This window comes from Panthera onca, chromosome C1, assembly GCF_046562875.1.
Source record: "Panthera onca isolate mPanOnc1 chromosome C1, mPanOnc1 haplotype 2, whole genome shotgun sequence".
Classification (NCBI taxonomy): Eukaryota; Metazoa; Chordata; class Mammalia; order Carnivora; family Felidae; genus Panthera; species Panthera onca.
The window spans coordinates 214287242-214309010 of NC_138346.1; the positions used below are offsets into that span (position 1 = coordinate 214287242).

General features: G+C 44.0%; 1 protein-coding gene across 5 annotated transcripts in view; it reads right to left on the reverse strand.

Annotated features, from left to right (window-relative positions):
- Window positions 1–21769, reverse strand: part of UBE4B (ubiquitination factor E4B) — a 120776-nt gene that overhangs the window by 63723 nt on the left and 35284 nt on the right. For 4 of the 5 annotated variants that reach the window (XM_060626730.3, XM_060626735.3, XM_060626731.3 and 1 more), the window contains exons 2-3: window positions 18346–18532; window positions 2005–2140 (exon numbers count right to left, since the gene is read on the reverse strand). In XM_060626730.3, coding sequence (XP_060482713.1) covers window positions 2005–2140; window positions 18346–18532 — 323 coding nt within the window. Of the gene's footprint in view, window positions 1–2004; window positions 2141–18345; window positions 18533–19770; window positions 19902–21769 lie in introns of those variants that run through there. The other variant, XM_060626734.3, reaches the window with a different exon arrangement.

A 21769-nucleotide genomic window follows, 5' to 3' on the forward strand; every position in this document is an offset into this window, starting at 1 on the left:
CCTTCGTGCATCTCAGACATTAGTCCCGAGATCATTTTCCTTCTTCGTCAACCACATCTGTTAACAGCTGGGGTCTTCAGAAGTGGCAGACTACCAGGATGTCTGCATGTGTTGGTTTTCTGAATCTGTATAAATATCTTTATCTCCCCTGTGCTTCTCAGAGACTGGTGCACAAGGCTTCACAATTGCCAGTGGACAGTGAATTTACCTTCAGCGTTTGACACTTATTATCCCACCATCTGACTTCCATCATTCAGACATCTAACTATCATTCTTTGGTAGACGATCTCTTTTTTCTCTCTGGCTGCACTAAAGGTCTTTTTGTCTTTGATGTTCTGAAATTTTACCATAAAATGTCCAGATATGAATGTCTCTCTGTTTCATCAGCAGGCGAGCTGCTGGGCTTTTTGAATCTGAGGATTCATATCATTTATCCACTCTAGAAAAAGTCTTAGCCGTTTATCTTTTGGATAATGGCTTCCAAACCAGTAGAGGAAAACACATGGAACAAAGCGTGGTGTGGGGAATCGCTCTAAGTCTCTCTGTTCTCACCTTTTGAAATGTCTACTAGATACTGGTTGGATCTGTGTCCGTTATGTCTCTAAGTATCTTGCGTATTTTTATCTCTTTCTCTTTGAGGCACACACTGTATAATTTCTTCAGCTCTACCATTCGGTTTGTTAACTCTCTCTTTAGCTATGTTCTCTCAACTGTTTTAACTCTCACATCACGTTTTCAATTTGAATTACCTTTTCATTTCTAGAAATTCTACTTGGTTCTTTTTCAAACGTGCTTGGTTGTCTTTATAGCTGCTCTCCCCTTTTCATGTTTTCAGTTCCCTTTGTAATTTATTTAAACATACGTATTTTGTATTGTCCATCTGATAATTCCAAAAACCAAAAATATATAGGTGAAGAATTCTACTGTTACTGGTACTGCCATATGTTACTCACGGTGGCTTTCATCTGGCGCGTTCTTTGAGTTTTGACCATGAGTTCATACTTCTTGGAAATTTTTCTAAGGAAATTCTCTGAAGACATGACTTACGTCTGCTTCCGTAAGATGCCTTAAAGGCAGTATAGGCCTGGGTCCACTGCTAGTTCTCAGCTTGAGGCTCGTCAGACTGTACCAATAGTGTAAATCGAGGTACTAAACCCGTATGAAGTCACCCACTGGCCATGAAATTACACAGTTGACTTGATTTTTAAAAAATGTATCTACTCAGAGCAAAGGTGGTAAGGACACCATTGTTTTTACTCTGTGGGATTGATTTTCTTCTACTTCATCTTTTCCCTGAGAGTGTCGTCCTTTCGGAATTCTTATCTAAGGTGAGGCGATCTCTGATCGGCCTCCTCGCCCCGACCCATCAACTTGCCGAAGCTCTGTTCCGGTGCCTCTGAACCTCTTTCACTTCATAACACACCCAGAAAATACTATTTGTCTGGTCCACTGACACAAACTGTGGGAGCTGCTTCAGGGCAGGGGAGACGGGTCCTGGCGCAGGGGGTTCTTTATTCTGCCCAAGGAACAAAGGAACTGATACCTCAGCCACTCTATTACCATTCACGGCACACTTACAGCACCCAACGCTCTGCTCTGGACATCCTGACCCTTATGGAGCTCCTAAGGCATCTGGCTTCCCGTGTGTACCCTTCCCTTCCAAACGTTTACATTTCACTGATCAGTAAAACTTGGAAGAAATTCTTAGGGACGGACATATGCTCGCCAACACGGTATATACAAAGTAAGGACATCAGAAAACATTTTTCAAAAAACTTTTTTACCACTTACACCATTATTTCATAAAAGACATTTCAATACAAAAAGCTAAACAACTTATAAAGAACATTTCAGAATAATACAAAGACCTATAAGCCTCACAGATCTCACGCTAATTTGCTAATAAGGACTGGTGTAAATCTCTGGGTGGACTAGAGACCGAAGTGACCGAATCTTTCCCTTTCCATAAATCCCACAGCTTATCGGACAACTGGCTTACTTTACCTTTTTTCACAAGAGACACCATCGATATCCATGCTCTGGGAACGCGAGAGAGACTGAGATTGGGTTTCAAGGCTATTGGAGGGCGAGCTGCTGAGAGAACTGACTCCTTCACTGCTCTGGCTTCGATGAGCTACTCCTAACCAGAAAAGACACGAGAAATTTAAGTTTCCTGTGAAGTAACATGAAAGCCACTTGTAATGGCAACAGTAGTCATACACAATCGGCATCCACACCACCAAAACAGTCAGCAAATGAGGATTCTCTATCGGGAGATCGTGCTAACAGTGTGACGTTAAAGTCATGGAAACATCAGCAAGAAATCAGAGTGCATCCATATACGTCGCCTGAGGTCAGCGACAGAGCTACATCTGGTAACTAAAACGGACTCCTCATCGCTTTTTCTTTCGCCAGTTCAAATATGGTCCCTGGATACAAATTAACTACCGTGATTGTCCAGAAAAAAATCCTTGAAACGTGCCAGAAAGAAGATAAATTAATAAATGGCTATAGAGATATACAGATGGACAGATGTGTGATAAAGCAAATAGACCACAATGTTAACGGTAGGAGCTAGATGGCAGGTATATAGGTGTTCGTTCCGAGTCTTTCAACTTTGCTGTATGCTTACGATCTGCACAAAAATGTTGACAACATGCAAACAGAGCCATCGATAACCAATGTCCTTAAATACAGATCATTCACTGACTGAACATGTCATCTGATGATGGGGAAAATAAAAACCTTGACATTGACCTTGCTTTCATGGAACCTACAGTACAGTGAACCACAGCCCTGCGTACGGGGCCGATTATTTCTCATCCATGTCTTTGAAACCATGTTTATCCCACAGAATTTAAAAAAATACTTTAACTCCACAAATATCTTTCCACAAAAAAGTTTTACCCAGGCATTTGCAAGTACTTTAAAAAATATATACCTATGTTGCTGCAAGGAAAATCAGACTCACGTTAAAAAAAAAAAACAAAAAAAAAAAACAAAAACAAAAAAAAACAAAAAAACTTGAGTTGCCATTTGTAGCTAAAATAACTACCAAGTGGATAACCTTTAACCCTCCCAGCACTCCAGGAGAGTAAACCTGCCACTCCTATGTGTCTCTCTCATTGAAGAAGATCACTAAACGTTCATCCATTCTTCACAGGTTTTAACACGTCTGTTTCTTAAAGCTTCCTCGGGACTCATAAAAGAGAAAAGACACTGAATCCTGACTATTCCTAAGTAGACTCAAGGAAAATACAGAAAACATCTGATGTGGCAACAATTTGAACTAAGCTCAGAGAAGACAGTAAAACTTTAAGAATGTTTTCTTAAACATTCAAGAATGTAACCCAAAGTGAGTTCTCAGTAGCTATTTACTGAAGATCACAAAACATCCATCCATTCCTGATAGCTAGAATCATGACACGTATCACAAGGAAAGGTCTGACATTTTAAAATAAAATTAATCAATAATAAAGTTCAGCAACTTTTATGGGATATCAGTTAAGCAGCTTTAAAATTTCTACCTTATAAAACCAGTCTTAAAATTAAACTAAGTTGTTCAAAAACACTGTGTTCGTAACATAGCACACTCTTCTATGCTACGTGTACAATAACCCTACGGTAACACAGTGCCAGAGTTCACCATAGAGTCCAGGATACTGTGGTTGCGATATTTTTATAAAACATCAAGTATATCATCTGAATTCTTTTCCTGAACCCTCCCCACGGGCTCTTCACATCCTGGGTCCAGTGGGGCAGTTCTCCCCAGAGTTTACTACGTATCGCAGTGTTCCTCGGTCTGTCCACACCCTCCAGAATTTGGGTGACCTCGTTGCGGTCTTAAACTTAAAAAAACGTACGGTGTCTTTGAATCCATATAAATCAACTACTGATTTGGCTAAAGCCAAATCGAGCAACAACACAAAATATCGCTTTGTTTCCAAATCACACACACAGGATTCTGTGGTCCTCGGTCCTCATTCTCTACCATTCCTAACTTGGGAAATCGCTGTCAGGAAGCCAAATTTCAACGAATGGAGAACCCCGCTTCTTCATCTCCGTAAGGGCAGGTATTGAAGAATTAAAACAGATATAATCTCCGGTTCTCTTTGACGAGATTTAAAAATTTAAAAACAATTCTTCAAAAACTGAGGGTGTGTAAGTAAGCCTTGCCTGCTTAGTAAAATATGAACTACAAACTTTCAAGATGGCAGCTATCCAAACTTTTATTACTAATAAGAGCTTGTTAAAGGTAAATTATCCATTCTGTGCAGGAAGGCCATAATTTTAAAGGAAATAAGGAGGATTTTATTTCTCTAAGATTTGCCTCCCAGAACGGTAGTATTTCCTGAATGCTATTTCCTTTCAAGTATAAGCCAGACCAAGTGCCTATTTAAGCTGTAATACTAGATCTAGTCCAGTATTTTACACACACACACACACACAAAGGGGCTTGCTAAATTACAGTATAAAAAGAAGCACAGAATTGCCAGAAGGTACCTTAAAGCCCCAATAAAACTGTTAAAAAGGTGTGCGGGTGGTGGGGAGTGACTTTACAATCTTAGCCATCTTCTTCTTTGACAGATGAGAATACGGAGACCTGTGAAGTCTAAGAACTTCCTTTAGCAAGTCAGAAACAGAGGCAAGATTAAAACACATGTCTCTTGACTCCAAGGAAAATGCTACTATTTCCTCTACCCCAAACTGCTGAACAATTCTTTGATCACGGCTATTTTAAATCAAAGCTATATGTTTCTACATCCTAAAATTATAAAAGCTGGGGCGCCTGGGTGCCTCTGTCGGTTAAGTGTTCGATTTTGGCTCAGGTCATGATTTCAAGGATTGTGGGTTCGAGCCCTGTGTCGGGCTCTGTGCTGACAGCTCAGAGTCTGCAGCCCGCTTCGGATTCTGTGTCGCCCTCTCTCTCTCTTTGCCCCTCCCCCACTCGTGCTCTGTCTCTCTCTCAAAAATAAACATTAAAATAAATAAAATTATAAAAGCAAAACTTAAAAAGGTATTAGTGTTATAAAAAGAATCATTCCTTCCACTACTTATCAAAATTCTAAGGCTTATTTAACATAGATCTTGACAATGAACTAAGCTAAAAGGTTAACATTCATGGAAAATACAAAGTACACTAGTACTTTCTTTGGCCAATACCAACCTCACCCTCTCAATACGACTTATAATGAACATTTTCTACTCCATAAAACTGACTCATATATTCAGTCAGCAGCTAACTTCCTAGTGAAAACATTTTGCTCTTGTGACTAAACACAAATAAAATGAAATTTCAAATGTGTAAAGAAATATAGTGGTATCTAAAATATCGAGACAAGAAGACCAACAACTCGAATTAGAAAAATGGTTTGATCTTCTTATTTATGAGACAGAGTATTCCCTTCCTTAGTGTCAAAAGGGTGGATCATGCCAAGAATCATACATCTGGACTCAAAAGATCTTGACGGCTCCTTGGAGAAACGGTGGAGTCTACAGCTAGTGCAAAACAAAGATGGGATGAGCCTGGGGCATCTGATAGTGCCAGCAAGACAGTGCTCAAAAAAAATAAAAATAAAAGGATGACTGTGCCAAACAGAGTCGTCAACCCAAAAGAGATCCCAATGACCAAAGCTAGAACAATTTGTGTAAAATAATAAAGCAAAAATAAATAATAATTTGAATTATAACTCAAAGTACAAAATAAATATACATGAGTTCATACCGATGTATGTAAGCATTAACTTAGTAACTGGGGAGAAGGGGGTGAATGTCCCTTACAGAAGAATCCCATATAATGTATCTATGTGTAGATACTCCCCACTCCAGAAGGTAAAACTTAGCTCCCACTGCTTGAGTGGGGTAGGCTGGACTTAAGAACTCACCACTGAAGAATTGAGTCTGGAAAGGGAAAAGAATCGTTACTTCACAGTAGAGAGACCTGGCAGACTGCAGCTTAACTCGGTGGTGAAGGTCAATGTGACCGGCAGTGCGGCAGGGCCCTTTGCCTGTGTGATACTCTCCCCCCAAAACCCCACACCCCAGACTAATCATGAGAAAAACACTAGACGAAGCCAAATTAAGAGACATTCTATACAACGCTCTTCAAAACTGTCAAGAAAATGAAAAGCACAGAAACACTGAGAAACTGTCACAGACCAAAGGAGATTCATCTGTAGTTTGGTTAACAGCAGTATACCAAAGATTTTTATGGTTTCAGGTCTCACAGTTAGGTCTAGTTCCTCGTGTATTTTAGATATTAGCCACTTATCAGATACACAATTTGCAAATTTTTTCTCCCATTCTATAAGCTGCCTTTTCAGTGTTGATGGTTTCCTTTGCTTCACGGAAGCTTTTTACTTTGATATGGTCCTACTTGTTTATGTTTGCTTTTGTTACCTTTGCTTTTGGAGTCAGAGCCAAAAACCAGCGCCAAGACTGATGTCAAGGTACTTACCATAAGCCTATGTTTTCTGCTAGGAGTTTCATGGTTTCCAGTCTTACGTTCAAGTCTTTACCCATTTTCAGCTACTTTTTGTGTGGCGTAAGACAGTCCAGTTTCATTTTGCCGCATATGGCTGTCCATTTGCTGAAGAGACCGCCCCCAATGTACATTCATGGCTCCTTTGTCATAAATTAATTGACCATATATGGGTGGTCAGTTTCTGGGCTCTCTATTCTTTTCCATTAACCTATGTGAATGTTTTTATGCCAGGTCATGCAATTTTGATTACTATAGCTTTGTAACAGCTTGAAATCAGGTAGTGTGACACCTTCAGCTTTGTTCTTCTCAGGACTGTTTTGGCGATTTGGGGTCTTCTGTGGTTCTGTATAAATTTTAGGATTATTCTATTTCTATGAAAATGCCACTGGAATTTTCATAGAGATTGCATTGAATCCACAGATTGCTTTAGCTTGGTATGGACATTTTATCAATATTAATTCTTTCAATCCATGAGCACAGAAGATCTTTCCAGTTATCTGTGTCTTTTTAAAATTCTTCCATCAACACCTTGTAGTTTTCAGTGCATACATCTTCCACCTCCTTGGTTAAATTTATTCCTCGATATTTTGTTCTTTTTGATGCAATTGTAAATGGGATTATTTTATTTCTATTTCCAATAGTCCATTACAAGCGTATGGAAACACAAGAGATTTTTGTATATTGATTTTTTTAGCCGACAACTTTACTGAATTCATTATCAAGTTTTAACAGTATTTGGGTGGAGTCTTCAGCGTTTTGTACACAGAGTATCAAGTCGCCTGCAAATAGTGACAGTTCTACTTCCTTTCCAATCCTGATGTGTGGTTTTTGTTTTTGTTTTTTTTTTGCCTAATTGCCTGGTCAGGACTTTCGAAGTTGGGTTGAATAAAAGTGGCAGGAATGAGCAAACTTCTTTGGTTCGTAATCTTAGAGGGAAAGTTTTTGGGTTTTCACCCTTGAGTGTAACATTAGCTGTGGACCAGTCAAACATGCCTTTATTACACTGAGGCACATTCCCTCTATACGCACTTTGTTGAGAGTTTTTATCATAAATGGATGTTGAATTTTGTCAAACGCTTATTCTGCAAGCTCATACGATTTTTATCCTTCGTTTTGCTAATGTGGTGTATCGCACTGGTTGGCATGCAGATGTTGAACCCTCCCTAGATCCCAGAAATAAATCCCACTTGATCACAGTATACGTATGATCCTTTAGCGTACTACTGATTTTAGTTAGCTAATATTTTGTTGAGGATTTCCGCACCTATATTCATCACGGATACTGGCCTATAATTTTCTTTTCTCGTGGTGTCCTTTCCTGATTTGTTTGGGCACCAGGGTAATGGCTAGCCCCACAGAATTGTCTGGAAGTATCCGTCCCTCTTCCTCTTCTTTTTTTTGCGGCGGCGGGGCGGGGGTAGAGTTAGAGAAGGGTTGGTATTAATTCCTTGAGTTCACTAGTGAAGCTGTGTCTGGTCCTGGACTTTTGTTTGTTGGGAGGTTTTTGATTACAGACTCAAGTCTCCTTACTAGTAATCAGGCTATTTAGATTTTCTGTTTCTTCATGATCCCGTCTTAGAAGGCTGTGTGTCAAAATATCAGTATTTCTTTTTGTTGTTGTTTTAATTAAAACATTAGCATTTCTTAAATGCACGCCCTTAGACTCCAATCGGGAGCCTGGAGACAGATGGCGAGAAAAACCGCTAGCATATTCCCAAATCAAAAAAAGAGAATTACTTCCTGGATGCAGACCTACTATGAGCTCAACAGAGAAGAGAAATGTAAGATAGCTTTATTCAGAGTTTGCAATCTAGTTAGCAAAACAACATAAATGCACACAAAATTAAGAATGGCATGTGCAGCATAATTTCTAAGGGTTTGAAGTATCTGGAGTGAGTGTGATGGTTCCTGGAGCAGGAGCAGAGTTGCTCTGAAAACAGGAAATGAAGTTAAATGAAAGGGGGGGGGGGGCTCATCACAGAGGACCCTGAAAGTTCCTGGACTGCATTCAGGTGCAAACAAGGAGGACTTCTGAGCAGGTGACGTGTCTGATCTTGCCTACTGAGCCATCAAGTCCCTCAAGGGATAGGAACTGCATTTTCTGGAAACCACTCTCACACACCATTTACTTCTGTGCCTTCCCTAGACTTGAGAGCACGAACTAAGCAGTGGAAGCGGCAATTTTGTGATGTTCACGTCCCACTATGTGGGCAGAGTGCTAGCGGGGAGTTTGGCTGGAGTCAGAGGCAACAGAAGCTCAAGGACCAGGTTGACCTGAATGGAGACAGAGGAGGAGAAAAAAGGGATCAAGCCCAGGTCGAAACAGGAAGCTGATTCCCAGAGCTAAGAAGACGTCAGACTTCCTCCAGATTCACAAAATAAATATCATGATCCTAGCAATAATGTCATACAATGCAGCCCATTATAATAAAAACACATACAGAACATCCTCCCCCTTTTGGTGGCCAAAATACATGCAAAACATGACCCCCTTGGGTAGCCGAAAAGTCACCCCAATGAGACGAAATGACTGTGCTGGTATAGGGCACACCAGGTACAGCTAAAGCAAAAGAGATTTCAACACCACCAAGAGCCTCCCAAGCCCCGCAGATGTGAGGGGTCTCACTACAGCCCTCTGGCCTTGGGACTTGTGCCTGAGCTGGGCCTCCAGCTTGCTTCTGAATCACCCTCCAGCCCTCTCTCTCCCCCAGGTTGGGGGAGATGAAGCTATAGACCAAGTGGAAACAATAGGGCTTCTTTCTGAAGAAGAAAAAAAAGATTTAAATACTGGATTAGCAATCAACAATAGGACGAAGGGTTATAATTTTGTCACTGCTAACAGCATTCTTAGCCAAAGACAATTTATTATAAAAGCATGATTCTGATTTTGTTGAAATTTCTACAAAGGTACCACTATTAAATAACAAAGTTCTGTATCAAAACCGGAGAAGGAAATTGAAGGGAAATTGAAGACGACCACTCTGCATCAATCATCACCAAGTCCATTTTTGCCCCAGGACCTCGGCATCTGCTGTTCCTTCTGTCAGGAAAGAACACCCAACAGATAACCACTTGGTTTGCTCCCCAGCTTCATTCAGGCTTCTGTTGAAATGTCATCTTCTTAATGAGGCCTACAGTCGTCTCTACCTTAAAACAGCAATGCCTTCCTCCCTCGCCAATACGGACTCCCAACATAATTCTCTCTTTTCTCCACAAGAATTCGCACCACCTGACAGATTTTATGGTTTTTAAACACAGTTTGTCTTCTCTTACTAGACTATATGCGACGTGACCCAGAACAGAACCTAACAAACACACGACAGGATTTAAATGCAAAGGTATGAAATAAAGGCTGCATGATCCTACAGCACTCAGTGGATAGCTGATAACAACCGATACAAACCAAAATGTAAAACAGATAATAAAACATGTCAAGCAAATTTGGAGGGTTTGGAATAACAACTGTAATGGGATATGGAAGGATGTTTCCTATTTTCAAAAGTAATAATTCTGGGGTGTTTTATTTGGGGGGGGGGTGGTTATTTAAGTAGGCTCCACACCCAACGTGGGGCTTTGAACTCATGACCCTGAGATCAAAAGTCGAATGCTCTACTGACTGAGCCAGCCAGGCACCCCAATCCTGTCTGTTTGTTTGTTTGTTTGTTTAAGGCAGAATTTTCACAGTCAGAAAAACACTTGTGTGAAATTCTCCAAAAAAAACCTGACACCACAGAGGTGGCAGCGGGAGGCAGAGACTACCTGTGCCGCACCAGCACACAGATCTCCACACGAGGACATCCCCTCCTGCCAGACACGGGGTCCTCGGACACTCCTGCTGGGTGAGACTTGCCCATCTTTGCCTGCATCCATAGCTCCTACCACAGTGCCTAGCAAATGGAAGGCATTATGCAAGTGTTCGAAGGCATCGATGGAAACAGGACCAAGACCATCTTCAAACAGAAGAAGAATTTAGGTGAAACTAGTTTTAAGTATGTTAAAGACTAGCAGTCAGACAGAGGAAAGGGCTTCTGTGTTTCTTTCTGATCCAAACCCTGGAACTAGCCCAGAGGCCAAACACATCATCTGGTTTCTCGCTCCCTGCACACAGGCCCTGTTGTTCATTTCTGCTCCCAGAGCAGAGGTTCTTTTCCACAGATGGAGACGGAAATCAGGGGGCCGAAATTACAGTAGCTGTTTGATTAGCTGCTAGATCTTTTATTTAAAGCATTATCACGGAAGCACATAAATTACTATGTCACAATCTTTAAAAACATTGTGATAACCGTATTTCTGTATAATTGGTTTCCTTTGTAATCCTCTGTTTTATGATATACGGTTAAAACTACGCTTGGAGAGGCTGATCAAAGGCTTCACCGGTTTGCCAGAACTCATGGAATGACAACAGTCTTTTAAGAACGCCAGCTCCGGAGGGTAGAAAAGGCACCCAGAGAACTTGGTCCGCCAGACTTAATAATCCTGTCAAGATAAAAGCAGCTGATAAAGGACTCACTGGGGACTCTTGTGCAAGAATGACCATGTCTTCAGAGAGGTCGCGACAGCCAGGAAGGGTGAGGCTTCAGTTGGATATATTCAAGATGTCTGAGAGGTAGACATCAGAGGGAACAGAAGGAAGATAAGTAGGATTTCAAAACAGGACTGTAAAATAAAAATCTTCCAGGAGGGTTAAGAGTTCCTGAAGGCTGGGCAAAGCAATCTAAAGATGGGGGAAGGAACTAAGAAAACCAGTTTGTCCTCCCAGGAACTTAATGAGCACAGGTTTTTCAAAGGAAATGAAAGAACACCTTCTCCCCGCCCGGATGGTAAGTTCTTCCAGGAAAGAAATTGGACCTCGCTCATCTTCACGTTCCCACGACTTACTGCCGGGTCTGACCCACAGGAAGCCCTAAATAAATGTCAGCGAACGGACACGTAAACGCAACAGAATCAATGACAGCTGTAAAAAAGTGACAATTAGCTGTAGGAAAAATATTACCGACACGCACAAAGTTTTAAGACAGGCAAAAGCAATGTCATACTAACAGTGCGGTAAAAGAGAGAGAGAGAGAGAGAGGGAGAGAGAGAAAAAGAAAAAAATGTCTGAGCATGATAAATGCAAAATTCTGAACAGCGTGACCTGCTGGTGTGGGGGAGAGAAGTGGAGAGCCAGAGACTCCGTCAGGGGTTCAAGGCATTACTATGTCTCACATACGTTATCTATCGTGTAGGTCCAGAATATTCTGTAGTAAGCTTTTTGGCAAAATCTTAGAAAAAAATTGGTTTATGGGCTTTTTAAACTCTGCTCCGAGTGCCAGGAAAAGCAAAGAGACAGACTAAAGTGGGTCACAGTGAAAGACTTATGTTAGTAAATGTTCTCTAAATAGAACTCAAGGGGTACCTGGCTGGCTATGTCGGTGCGGCAGGCGACGCTTGATCTCGGGGTTGTGAGTTCGGGCCCCACGTTGGATGTAGAGATTACTTTTTAAAAACATCAATTTAATCAATCAATCAAGCTCAAGTCTCATTTTGCGTCTAACATTCCCAAGAAACTATTTTTTCTTTCATTTATTCACTTAACTAGGGGCACTAACAGAGTGCCTACTATGTGCCAGCATGGTTCTGGGGACAAGGGAATGAACAGCAGTGGTGAGGTCCCTGCTCTAACCTTATGTTCTAAAGGGAGGAGAGGGGCGCCTGGGTGGCCCCGTTGGTTGAGTCATGATCTCATAGTTTGTAAGTTTGAGCCCCACATCGGGCTCTCCTCTGCTGACTCAGAGCCCACTCTGGATCCTCTGGCCCCCTCTCTCTTCTGCCCCTCCCCTGCTGGAGCTCTCTTTCAGAAATAAACAAACATTAAAAAAATCTAAAAAAAAAAAAAAAAAGAGAAGAGGGGATGGTGATTAAAGAAAAAAAAATCCATAAATGGTATTTCCACTGGGAAGCAGGGTCTTTGCAGATGTATTCAAGTTAAGATGAGGTCACACTGGATCAGAATGGTCCCTTAATCCAGTAACTGGTGTCCTCACAAGAAGAGGGCAACGTGAACACAGATACACACAGAGGCAAGGCCGTGAAAAGACAGAGGACGTTGCGGTGGTGCTGCCTCAGGCCAAGAACCACCGAGGATGGCCGGCAACCAACAGAAACCGGAAGAGGCAAGGTTCTTCGTCGGGGCCGTCCAAGGAAGCACGGCCCGGCCAACACCTTGACTTTCGACTTCTTCCCTCTGGAGCTGTGACAGAATACAACTCTGTGGTTTCAAGCCATCCAGTCTGCGATACTTTGTCACGGCGGCCCGAGGAACTTCAGACAGAAGCAGGCAGCGTTGCGAGAAGCTGGGACCACAGATGGGAGAGCAACTTGGAGGACCCGCTGGAGCTCCCCGGCCCCCGTTCTGGTTCCCTGCAGCACAAAGCAGCCCCACCGAGAAGGCGGCCACAGGACTACCGCGTCACTCCCGGGCGAGGCCTCCTCTCCACGGGCGGTGGTCTGCCCAGGATCTGTGTCTGTCAGAAAGCACGTCTCCATTCTGGAACAGAAGTCTCTCCGTATTCAGTGGACAATAAATCTACCCGCTGGCCCTCCGTCTACCATCAAGGACCACAGAAAACAAGCACAGGCCGTCATCTTCCTCATGGCAGCTTTTCACATTTCTTTAACATAACACTATCACACCCTCTTGAGATTTTCTCTTAAGTTATATGTGCCTATGTCATTTGGGTCATTTTCTCTTGTGAGCCACTTATTAATTCCACCAAGTAACAGATGGAACGTGGCCGGTACTGTTAAAGGCACTGGGACACAGCAGTCAGTAAAATGGATACAAGTCCCTGGCCTGTGGGGCTTACGCTATAGTAGGCGAAGCAGAGAAAACAGGAGAGGCAAGTCATGTGTGCTACGTCAGCTGGTGACAAAAGCTCAGAGAAAAAGTTATCCATGTCAGATAGAGGTAGCACCTTCAGACAGTAAGGCCAACAAAAGTCACCCTTGTATAAACATCTGAGGAGGTGAATGAAAAAGCCACATGGATTTTAGGGGCTGAGCCTTCCAGCAACAGAGGTCACGGCCGAAATGTTCAGGAAGAGCAAGGAAGCGAGTATGGCTAGAGCAGAGGAGCAGCAAGGAGGAGGAGCACAGTGGGAAAGGAGGTCAGAGCCGAAACAGGGCCGGTTCACACACAGCCCTGGGTCAAGGTGAGGGCTCTGACTCTCATTCTCCATCAGAAGGCGAGTCAGCGGAGGGAACCAAGAGAACACTGACGTGACCCATCTTAGGGGGTGCTTGTTTTCTGTTTCATTATGTTTAAACTTGTTTATTTGATAAATCTGTGAAATTCTCTTTATCCAACCTGCCAGGCGCATAGCTAATAATATCTACTGATCTGCGATTATGAATAATAGTGATTATGGGAGAGACCTAATCAGGACTTCCCAGCACCGAGGTGTGCTGCCCAGAACTAACCAGCTGGAGCTGCCCAAGTCTTCCGTTAGTTTGTGACGGCAGTGTAACGAGCTTGCTGTGAAAAATAACCCTGCTGTTATACAAGGTTGGGCTTACGCTTCAGTCTGGTGCTACCCTGAGATTGAAGTGAAGCGAGGGAAGGCGTGGCCACTCCAGTAATCCAAGCAAGACATGCTGGTGCCCTGGAACCCACATCAGGCCCACTACCTGTTTCTGTAAGTAGAGTTCTGCTGAAACATAGCCATGCTCTTTTGTTTATGTTTTGTCTGTGGCTGCTTTTGTGCTACAGGGGCAGAAAATAGCTGTGACAGAGGCTATGCAGCCTGCAAAACCAAAATATTTACTATCTGGCCCTTTACAGAAAGGGATAGCTGACCCTTGATCTAGATTATGAAGTAAAAAGATGAGGGAACGTTTCAGGCTTCAGCAACTAGAAAAAAAAAATGAGCTGGTATTTTCTGAGAGGGCGTTCCAGAAGACAAGACAATTTTGGACGTGCTCTCCGTGAGATGCTTCTTAGACAGTGTGTGAGTCTGAGGTTCAAGGAATGGTTCTGGACTGGAGAGATCAACCTACAGACCAGCAACTTAGAGATGGTAAGTAAAGCTGGGAAACCAGATCAAATCAGTAAGAAAATCGACACAGATGGACAGGACAACAGGTTAAAATAGTGACACCCAGCTACCCCCCCCCCGCCCCCGCCCCTGACCCCTGACATTTACACGTCAGGGAAACGACAAAGAACCATGTGGAGCCCCAAGAAGGGGGGAAGACAGGAGGAAAACCAGGAGAGTGCAGAGCTCTGGAAGCCAAAAGAAGAAAGTGTTGCAAGAAGAAGGCCAGAGCCCATCAGCTGGGGCTGAGCCGTTGACTCAGAGCAGATCACAGGAGTCCTCACCTGACTGGATTCGAATCAGCAGTGGGTGCAAGGACAGAAGAAGGACACAGAGGCCAGGAAGCAACTCACTCTGGAGGTTCTGTTGTGATGCAGAGCAGAGCAGTGGGGTGGAAGGTGGCAGCAGAAATGAGATCAGGAGAGTTCCTTTATATGTATATTCCCAGGATGGGAGGAGGAACCACATGCAGAATGTTAAAAAAATCAAAGTTTTCCACTTAAGATGGAAAACCTGCTGGAGCAGGAAAGCTGGGAAGTGCTGGGGCAACAGCTCTGAGTTGGAGAGAGGAGGTGGGACCTGGGGACAGAATTCAGGAAGGGCAGGGAGCTTCAAGCTTAACAAAAGCAGGCCACACAATCAGGCAGGTAGGAGGACGCTACGATGGGAGCTCACATCACTACTACGTCGCTGCCTGCACCTGCTTTCTCCATGACCTAGGAAGGCAGCCCATCAGGCCAGAGCTGCACAGAGAATGAGGTGCTGTTGACTGAAGGAGAGGGTTCAAAACAGACCTGGGGAGCTGGAGAGCAAACAGGAAATACGCTGTAACTACCTGCCAGTATGAAGGGTCTGCTGGAGCGCGTGACCATGAATCTGAAATGAGACAGACAGCATGGTTCTGGTTTTTTCTCTAGCCTTGTTCCACTGCATGAGACAGACGGGAGCTAGGGAATGGGATTGAAAACCAGGAGCATGGGGGTGGGGGTGGGGGGGGCACCTGGGTGGCTCAGTCGGTTGAGTGTCTGACTTTGGCCCAGGTCATGATCTCGCGGTCTGTGAGTTCAAGCCCCACGTCGGGCTCCGTGCTGACAGCTCAGTCTGAAGCCTGCTTTGGATTCTGTGTCTCCCTCTGTCTCTGCCCCTCACTCTCTCTCCCTCCCTCTCTCTCTCTCTCTCTCTCTCAAAAATAAACAAACATTAAAAAACAAAAGACAAAACCAGGAACATGGGGGGCACATGGCTGGCTCAGTCAGTAGAACATATGACCCTTGATCTCAGGGTTGCAAGTCTGAGCCCCACACTAGATGTAGAGTTTACTTAAAAATAAAATCTTTAGGGGCACCTGGGTGGCTCAGTCGGTTGAGCATCTGATTCTTAATTTCAGCTCAGGTCATGAGCTCACGGCTTGTGGGTTCAAGCCCAACGTTGGGAGATTCTCTCTCTCTCTTCTTCTGCCCCTCTCCTGCTTATGCTCTCTTTTTCTCAAAATAAATAAATACATAAATAAAAATAAAATCTTAAAAAACAAAACAAAACAAAACCAGAAGCATGGTTTAATCCAGGAAGTAAGACAAAGCGAGAGAGAGGTGAGAGAGGGGAGAGACAATGAGTGACTGTGGAATGTAAATGGGTCCAGGAGGGACGTGGGGACACCAGGGAAGGGAGAAGTGAAGAAAGTGGGACAGAGAGGGTGAGCCAGAAAGCTGAAGGTGGCAGTCAGGAAGTCACTGAGATGGAAAGATCTAGAGTATGACCAAGGCAGTGAGTGGCTGATGTCGGATGGAAGACCAGGTTACTAAGGGAAAGCAGCTCAAAAAAGCGCGAGGGCAGAGTCCTGGAAGGTCATCCCTGTGGCTACTGACATCACCACAAACCGTGACACAGTGTTGGGGAGAGAGACAGTGGACCGAACGAGGCAGGGTGAGTGTGTTCAGAGGTCAGCTGTGACAAGGACAGGAATGGGGAACACGGTCTAATGACACAAGGTTCAAATCGATGTGTTCTTAGGGAGGAGGAAGCATGGTCTAGAAGAAATGAGGAAGGGCATAAATTCAGCAAGAGCACTAAAGGGAAAGCCCGTCCACAGAGAAGCACTCTTCCAGGGACTGACGGTGAGGATTTCAGAAGAGGGGACTGCGTGGGGAGAGGTGTCCATAACAAGCCATATGGAGACTGGAGACTGAGAGGCAAGGGATGAGGACCCGTGAGACCCAGTGGCTGACATAAGCAGGACAGGGCACATGCTGAAATGATTCCTGGTGGTCCCAAAGAGACAGGGTGCTGTGACCAGGCACACGCAGAGCTCGGTCTCCTGCCTGACTACCACTGGTGCAGCGTGACCTTAAGCCCCTCCGCATCCCACTAGCTCTCCCCGGACATTCTCCAGCATTCCAGGAGGGACTTGGCCATGGTGCAACCAACAGCACTGTTGGTGGTACCCTTCCCAAGGAAAGGGTAAAAACCCAACTGGAATCCTGAGCCCGTCCCCTACCGGAAGACTATCACAGCTTCTCAAAGGTGTTCAGCAGCAACATTTCAGGCAAAGTCACTGTTTCTTGCTAACTGATGATTTAATCTGAACCTCTCTCACTTTTAGAGTCAACAGGAGGACGCATAAGCATTTACATTTACCTGGGGAAGAGTCTACGATAACGCCTATCAAGAGTAACAGTAACTGAAACCCTGCAAATACTTTTTAAAATTTTTGTAATGTTTATTTATTTTTGAGAGAGAGAGAGAGAGAGAGAGCGCGAGCGCTCAAGTGGGGAAGGGACAGAGAGAGAGAGGGAGACATAGAATCTGAAGCAGGTTCCAGGCTCTGAGCTGTCAGCACAGAACCCAATGCAGGGCTCAAACTCACGTACCACAAAATCATGACCTGAGCCAAAGTCAGACACGTAACCGACTGAGCCACCCAGGCACCCCTCTGCAAATACTTTTAATTGACGACTTACCTAGTTCAGAAAGACAGATTATGTGGAAGGCAACTAAGGGAGAGTGCATTAAATGCAGAAATAACAATCATATTAAATTATTCAACGATGTGATGATGAATACAGGTCTGAATGCACCTGCTTTTTCAAATTAGAATCCTAAGTAATTATAATAATTATAATGATAATAATTCTCATGTTCAATAGAAAAGTTCACTTGACAAAAGGTATTTTCAAATACGCAGGATGAATCAGTATCATTGTTTCCCAACAAAGACATACCTGGATATCAACGATGAGCCCATTAATTATAAAAAAAGAAATTTTCACAATAGTTAAGTAATTGTCAATGAGACAGCTATAAACATCACATCAGGTGAACTTTTATACCGCAAAAATTCAGAGAGTTCTGTTGACAACATTAAATGAAGACATGGAAATCCGTAATTAGAGGCCTGTTATTTTGACCATTATTTCAATCTTGCCTTTTCAGATGATTTTATCGTAGAAGGAAAGCATCAACCAAACTCATAAAATCGGCTGAGCCAAATTAAGTCTTAATTGCCTTACCATCAGAAATTAAGACCTGGTCCTGTTTGAAACAAAGGATAAAAATTACAGAAAGGAAAACAATTAGTTTGAACAGATCACCATCAAAATGAATAGAGATGAACAAAACACAACGTAATGATGTCAATCTTTAAACTACTGCTTGCAGGATTTTGAACAGCTGCTGTCCCATGTTCTCGTCTGTGGAAATGCGGCCCAATCTTACCCCGTTGTGAAAATGTCACAACCATAAGCCTCACAGAAAGCCAGGACTAAATGGCCCAGGTATGGAAGTAAGGCTTACCTGATGCACCTATTGGGGAGGTAGCTGGGGTCATGTTGTGGACATTGAGACCAAGGCTCTGGGAGGGGCCCGGGGCTGATGCTGCTATGGGAGGCCCCAGCGGGTTCTCCCTCTGGGGCGAGGTGAGCGGGGTGGTGGGCTGGGAGGTCTGTCCACCAGCAAGTCGTGCGAGGCGCCTCCGTCGGATCTATAACGTGAGAGGAGAAAAGACCCGTAACTCAACCGCAGAAAACACAATTCTGCCCGAGAAGAACAACGTTAACGTCATCAATAACCATCGAGAACCACGCAGGAGCTTAACAACTAAATATGCCTGGAGGAAAAAAGGACCCGCTCAAGACAAGAATTGACGTGGCAGACAGGTACACACCTCCTACTGCCTTACAATCCCTGTTTATCACACCTCCTTGACCGATACTGTGACACTACCGTAAGCATACTACGTTTCTAAACACGCTGAAGCTCGTTATTTTAATACAACTATGTAACTTGGCCGTTTTAAGTAAGTGAGATTTTAAATAAATACCCAATTAGATTCACTAAAACAAAGTTTCAAAAGTAACAAACGTTACAGTAAGACACAAATGTTACCATTGCTTTCAGCAGCAAAGCGGTTAGATTCTTCTTGCTTAACTGCCATCAAAATATAATCGGCCGCTGCTTCCTTATAATACTCCAGGGTTAGCAAGTGATTACAAATATCTACCACCAAATCCCAGCGCATCACAGAAATGTTTCCCTCCCATTTTGACAGTCATTCATTTATAGCCAAGCAATAAACTCTCACGGACCACCTGCTGTCCCACAGGCAGTGAGGATGTCTAACCAACCGTGATAAGGCTTCTGGTTCTGAGCAGGCATCAAAGACGCAAACCAACGAGGCTGCTTATGCTCATTCTGTTACAGATAAGGAAGATGAAAGAGACAGCCCGTGACAGATGCTAACAGGGATGGACCTAATCTGAACCAAGAACCTGCCATTCCGACCCTGCGGGAAAGCTGCTCCTTTTATCGTTCAAACAACCAAGAACATCCTAGTTCTTGACCCCAAACCCGAGAAGCCCACTCCTGTGTCCCTGCTGCAAATACATCCCTCGGTGACCTTACACAAAATCCGGAGGTTTGGTTGTTCATCTACCTACATCACTAGGATAAATCCCTCGAAGGAAAGATTAGGTCTTAATTATTGGAAATAAACAGTGAAAAAATCATTAAACACTGATGCAGCACTTTATCTCCCAGCAATGTTCTCAACACTTTATAAATCTATACTCACTGAAGCCTCGTAATGAGCCTTCGTGGGTACTTAGGCCGATTTTACATGTGAGCAAACTGAGGCGCAGGGGTTAGATACTTGCCTCGTTCATAAGTGGTAGAGCTGGAATCCGAACCCATGCAGTCCGGCTCTAGCGCCCACGCTCTTACCAGCAATCCAGCGGTCTGGGGATCCCTTGTGGTCTCCAAGACCCTCGCAGAGAGCACGTTGAGGCCAAAGCTATTTTTACAGTATCACTAAGATATCTGCCTCTTCAATCTCATTCTCAAGCGTCCAACGGGGTTTTCCAGAGGCTGCATGGCATGGCGTGTCGCAACAAATTAAAGGAGTTAACATGAAAATTCAGCTGTATTCTAGTAAATCAGACATTAAAAAGACCTGAAAAAGTCACTCTTCTCACTACAACTGTTTTGGAAAACGTAGTCGTTTTCGTTAAAAACACATTATTTAGGGGTGCCTGGGTGGCTCAGTCAGTCGAGCATCTGACTCTTGGTTTCAGCTCAGGTCACGATCCCAGGGTCATGGATCATGAGGCCCTGCCTCAGCTCAGAGCCCCTCTCTCTCCCTCTGCCCCTCCCCTGCTCGTGATCTCTCTCTCTCTCTCTCTCTCTCTCCCTAAAAATTTTTCTTAAAGTTCTATTAACATACATTATTGTTTTTACTAATGTCTGTTTTAAAGTTGCTCACCCTTTATTTCTATTATGGTACACATCAAAGAATACAACCCACCTAAACAAAAGCTCTTTGAGATCTTCAACATTTTATAAGAACGTAAAGGGGTCCTGAGACCAAACCTCCGACCGGCAGGCTGCCTCTCTCTCATACGTCCTGATCTCCTTATAGTCGAGCACGGCACCTGGTCTGTAACAGGTGCTCAAGGCTCCCTGACCTGAACCGAACAGAGAACAGTGAAGGTCATCACAGATCTTCCGGGGGAGACGTGGTATGAACATGAAAAAACTCTCTGAAAGAAATCACTGAAGTGTCTCTCTCAAGAACACTTACCCGGGGTGGAGGGTGGGGCAAAGCGAACCAGAAATTCCCCCCGCAACCTGTTCCTGATCCAATTACTCAAGCCAGAGCCCCAGGATCTGTGTTCCCCGCTTCCTCGCCGCACCCTCGACACACACTCTCCTCTCAGCTCCTCTGCCACCACCCTATTCAGGCCACCACCCTCTCTCCCCAGGACCTCTACAAGAGGTCCTCGTCAACCTATCTGCGTCCACTCTGGCCCGGTAAAAGCGAAGGCTCCGTATTCCTTTCTTTAAACACTTTCAAAGCTTTAGATTTCTGAAAGGCAACTCAAAGCGCAACGAGGTGACACTTCACGCCCATGAAAACGGCTACCATCGAGAAACCATAAAGTAACAAGTGTTAGTGACGATGTGGAGGAAGTGGAGCCCTCTGCAACGGCGGTGACACGGTCACGCGGGGCGGGCACCATTTTAAACAGTTTGGTGGTTTCTCAAAACATTACAAATAGAATTACCACACGATCCAGTGAGCCCACGCCGAGGAAATACACAAAAGGCAGGGACGCAAACAGCCATTCGCTCACCCGTGTTCACAGCAGTCATCTGTAAGAGCCAACACGGGGAAGCAACCCAAATGTCCACCGATGGATAAATGGATAAAACAAAATGTGGCATAGCCACACGGTGGAATATTATTCAGCCTTAGAAAGGAAGGACATTCGAGGGGCGCCTGGGTGGCTCAGTCGGTTGGGCGTCCGACTTCGGCTCAGGTCATGATCTCAGTCCATGAGTTCGAGCCCCGCGTCGGGCTCTGTGCTGACAGCTCAGAGCCTGGGGCCCGCTTGGGATTCTGTGTCTCCCTCTCTCTCTGCCCCTCCCCTGCTCATGCTCTGTCTCTCTCTGTCTCAAAAAGAAATTTAAAAATTTTTTAAATTAAAAAAAGAAAAAAAAGGAAAGACATTCTGACACGTGCTACAACACAGATGAACCTTGAGGACATTATGCTCAGTGAAATAAGCCAGACGCAAAAAGACAAAGACTGTACGAGTCCACTCGTATAAGGTATCTAGAGGAGTCAAATTCATAGAGACAGAAAGTGGAATGGCGGTTGCCAAGAGCCGGGGCGATTTAAAAACTCTCAAGTATAGAATCAAATGCTAAGTGATAAGAAGGC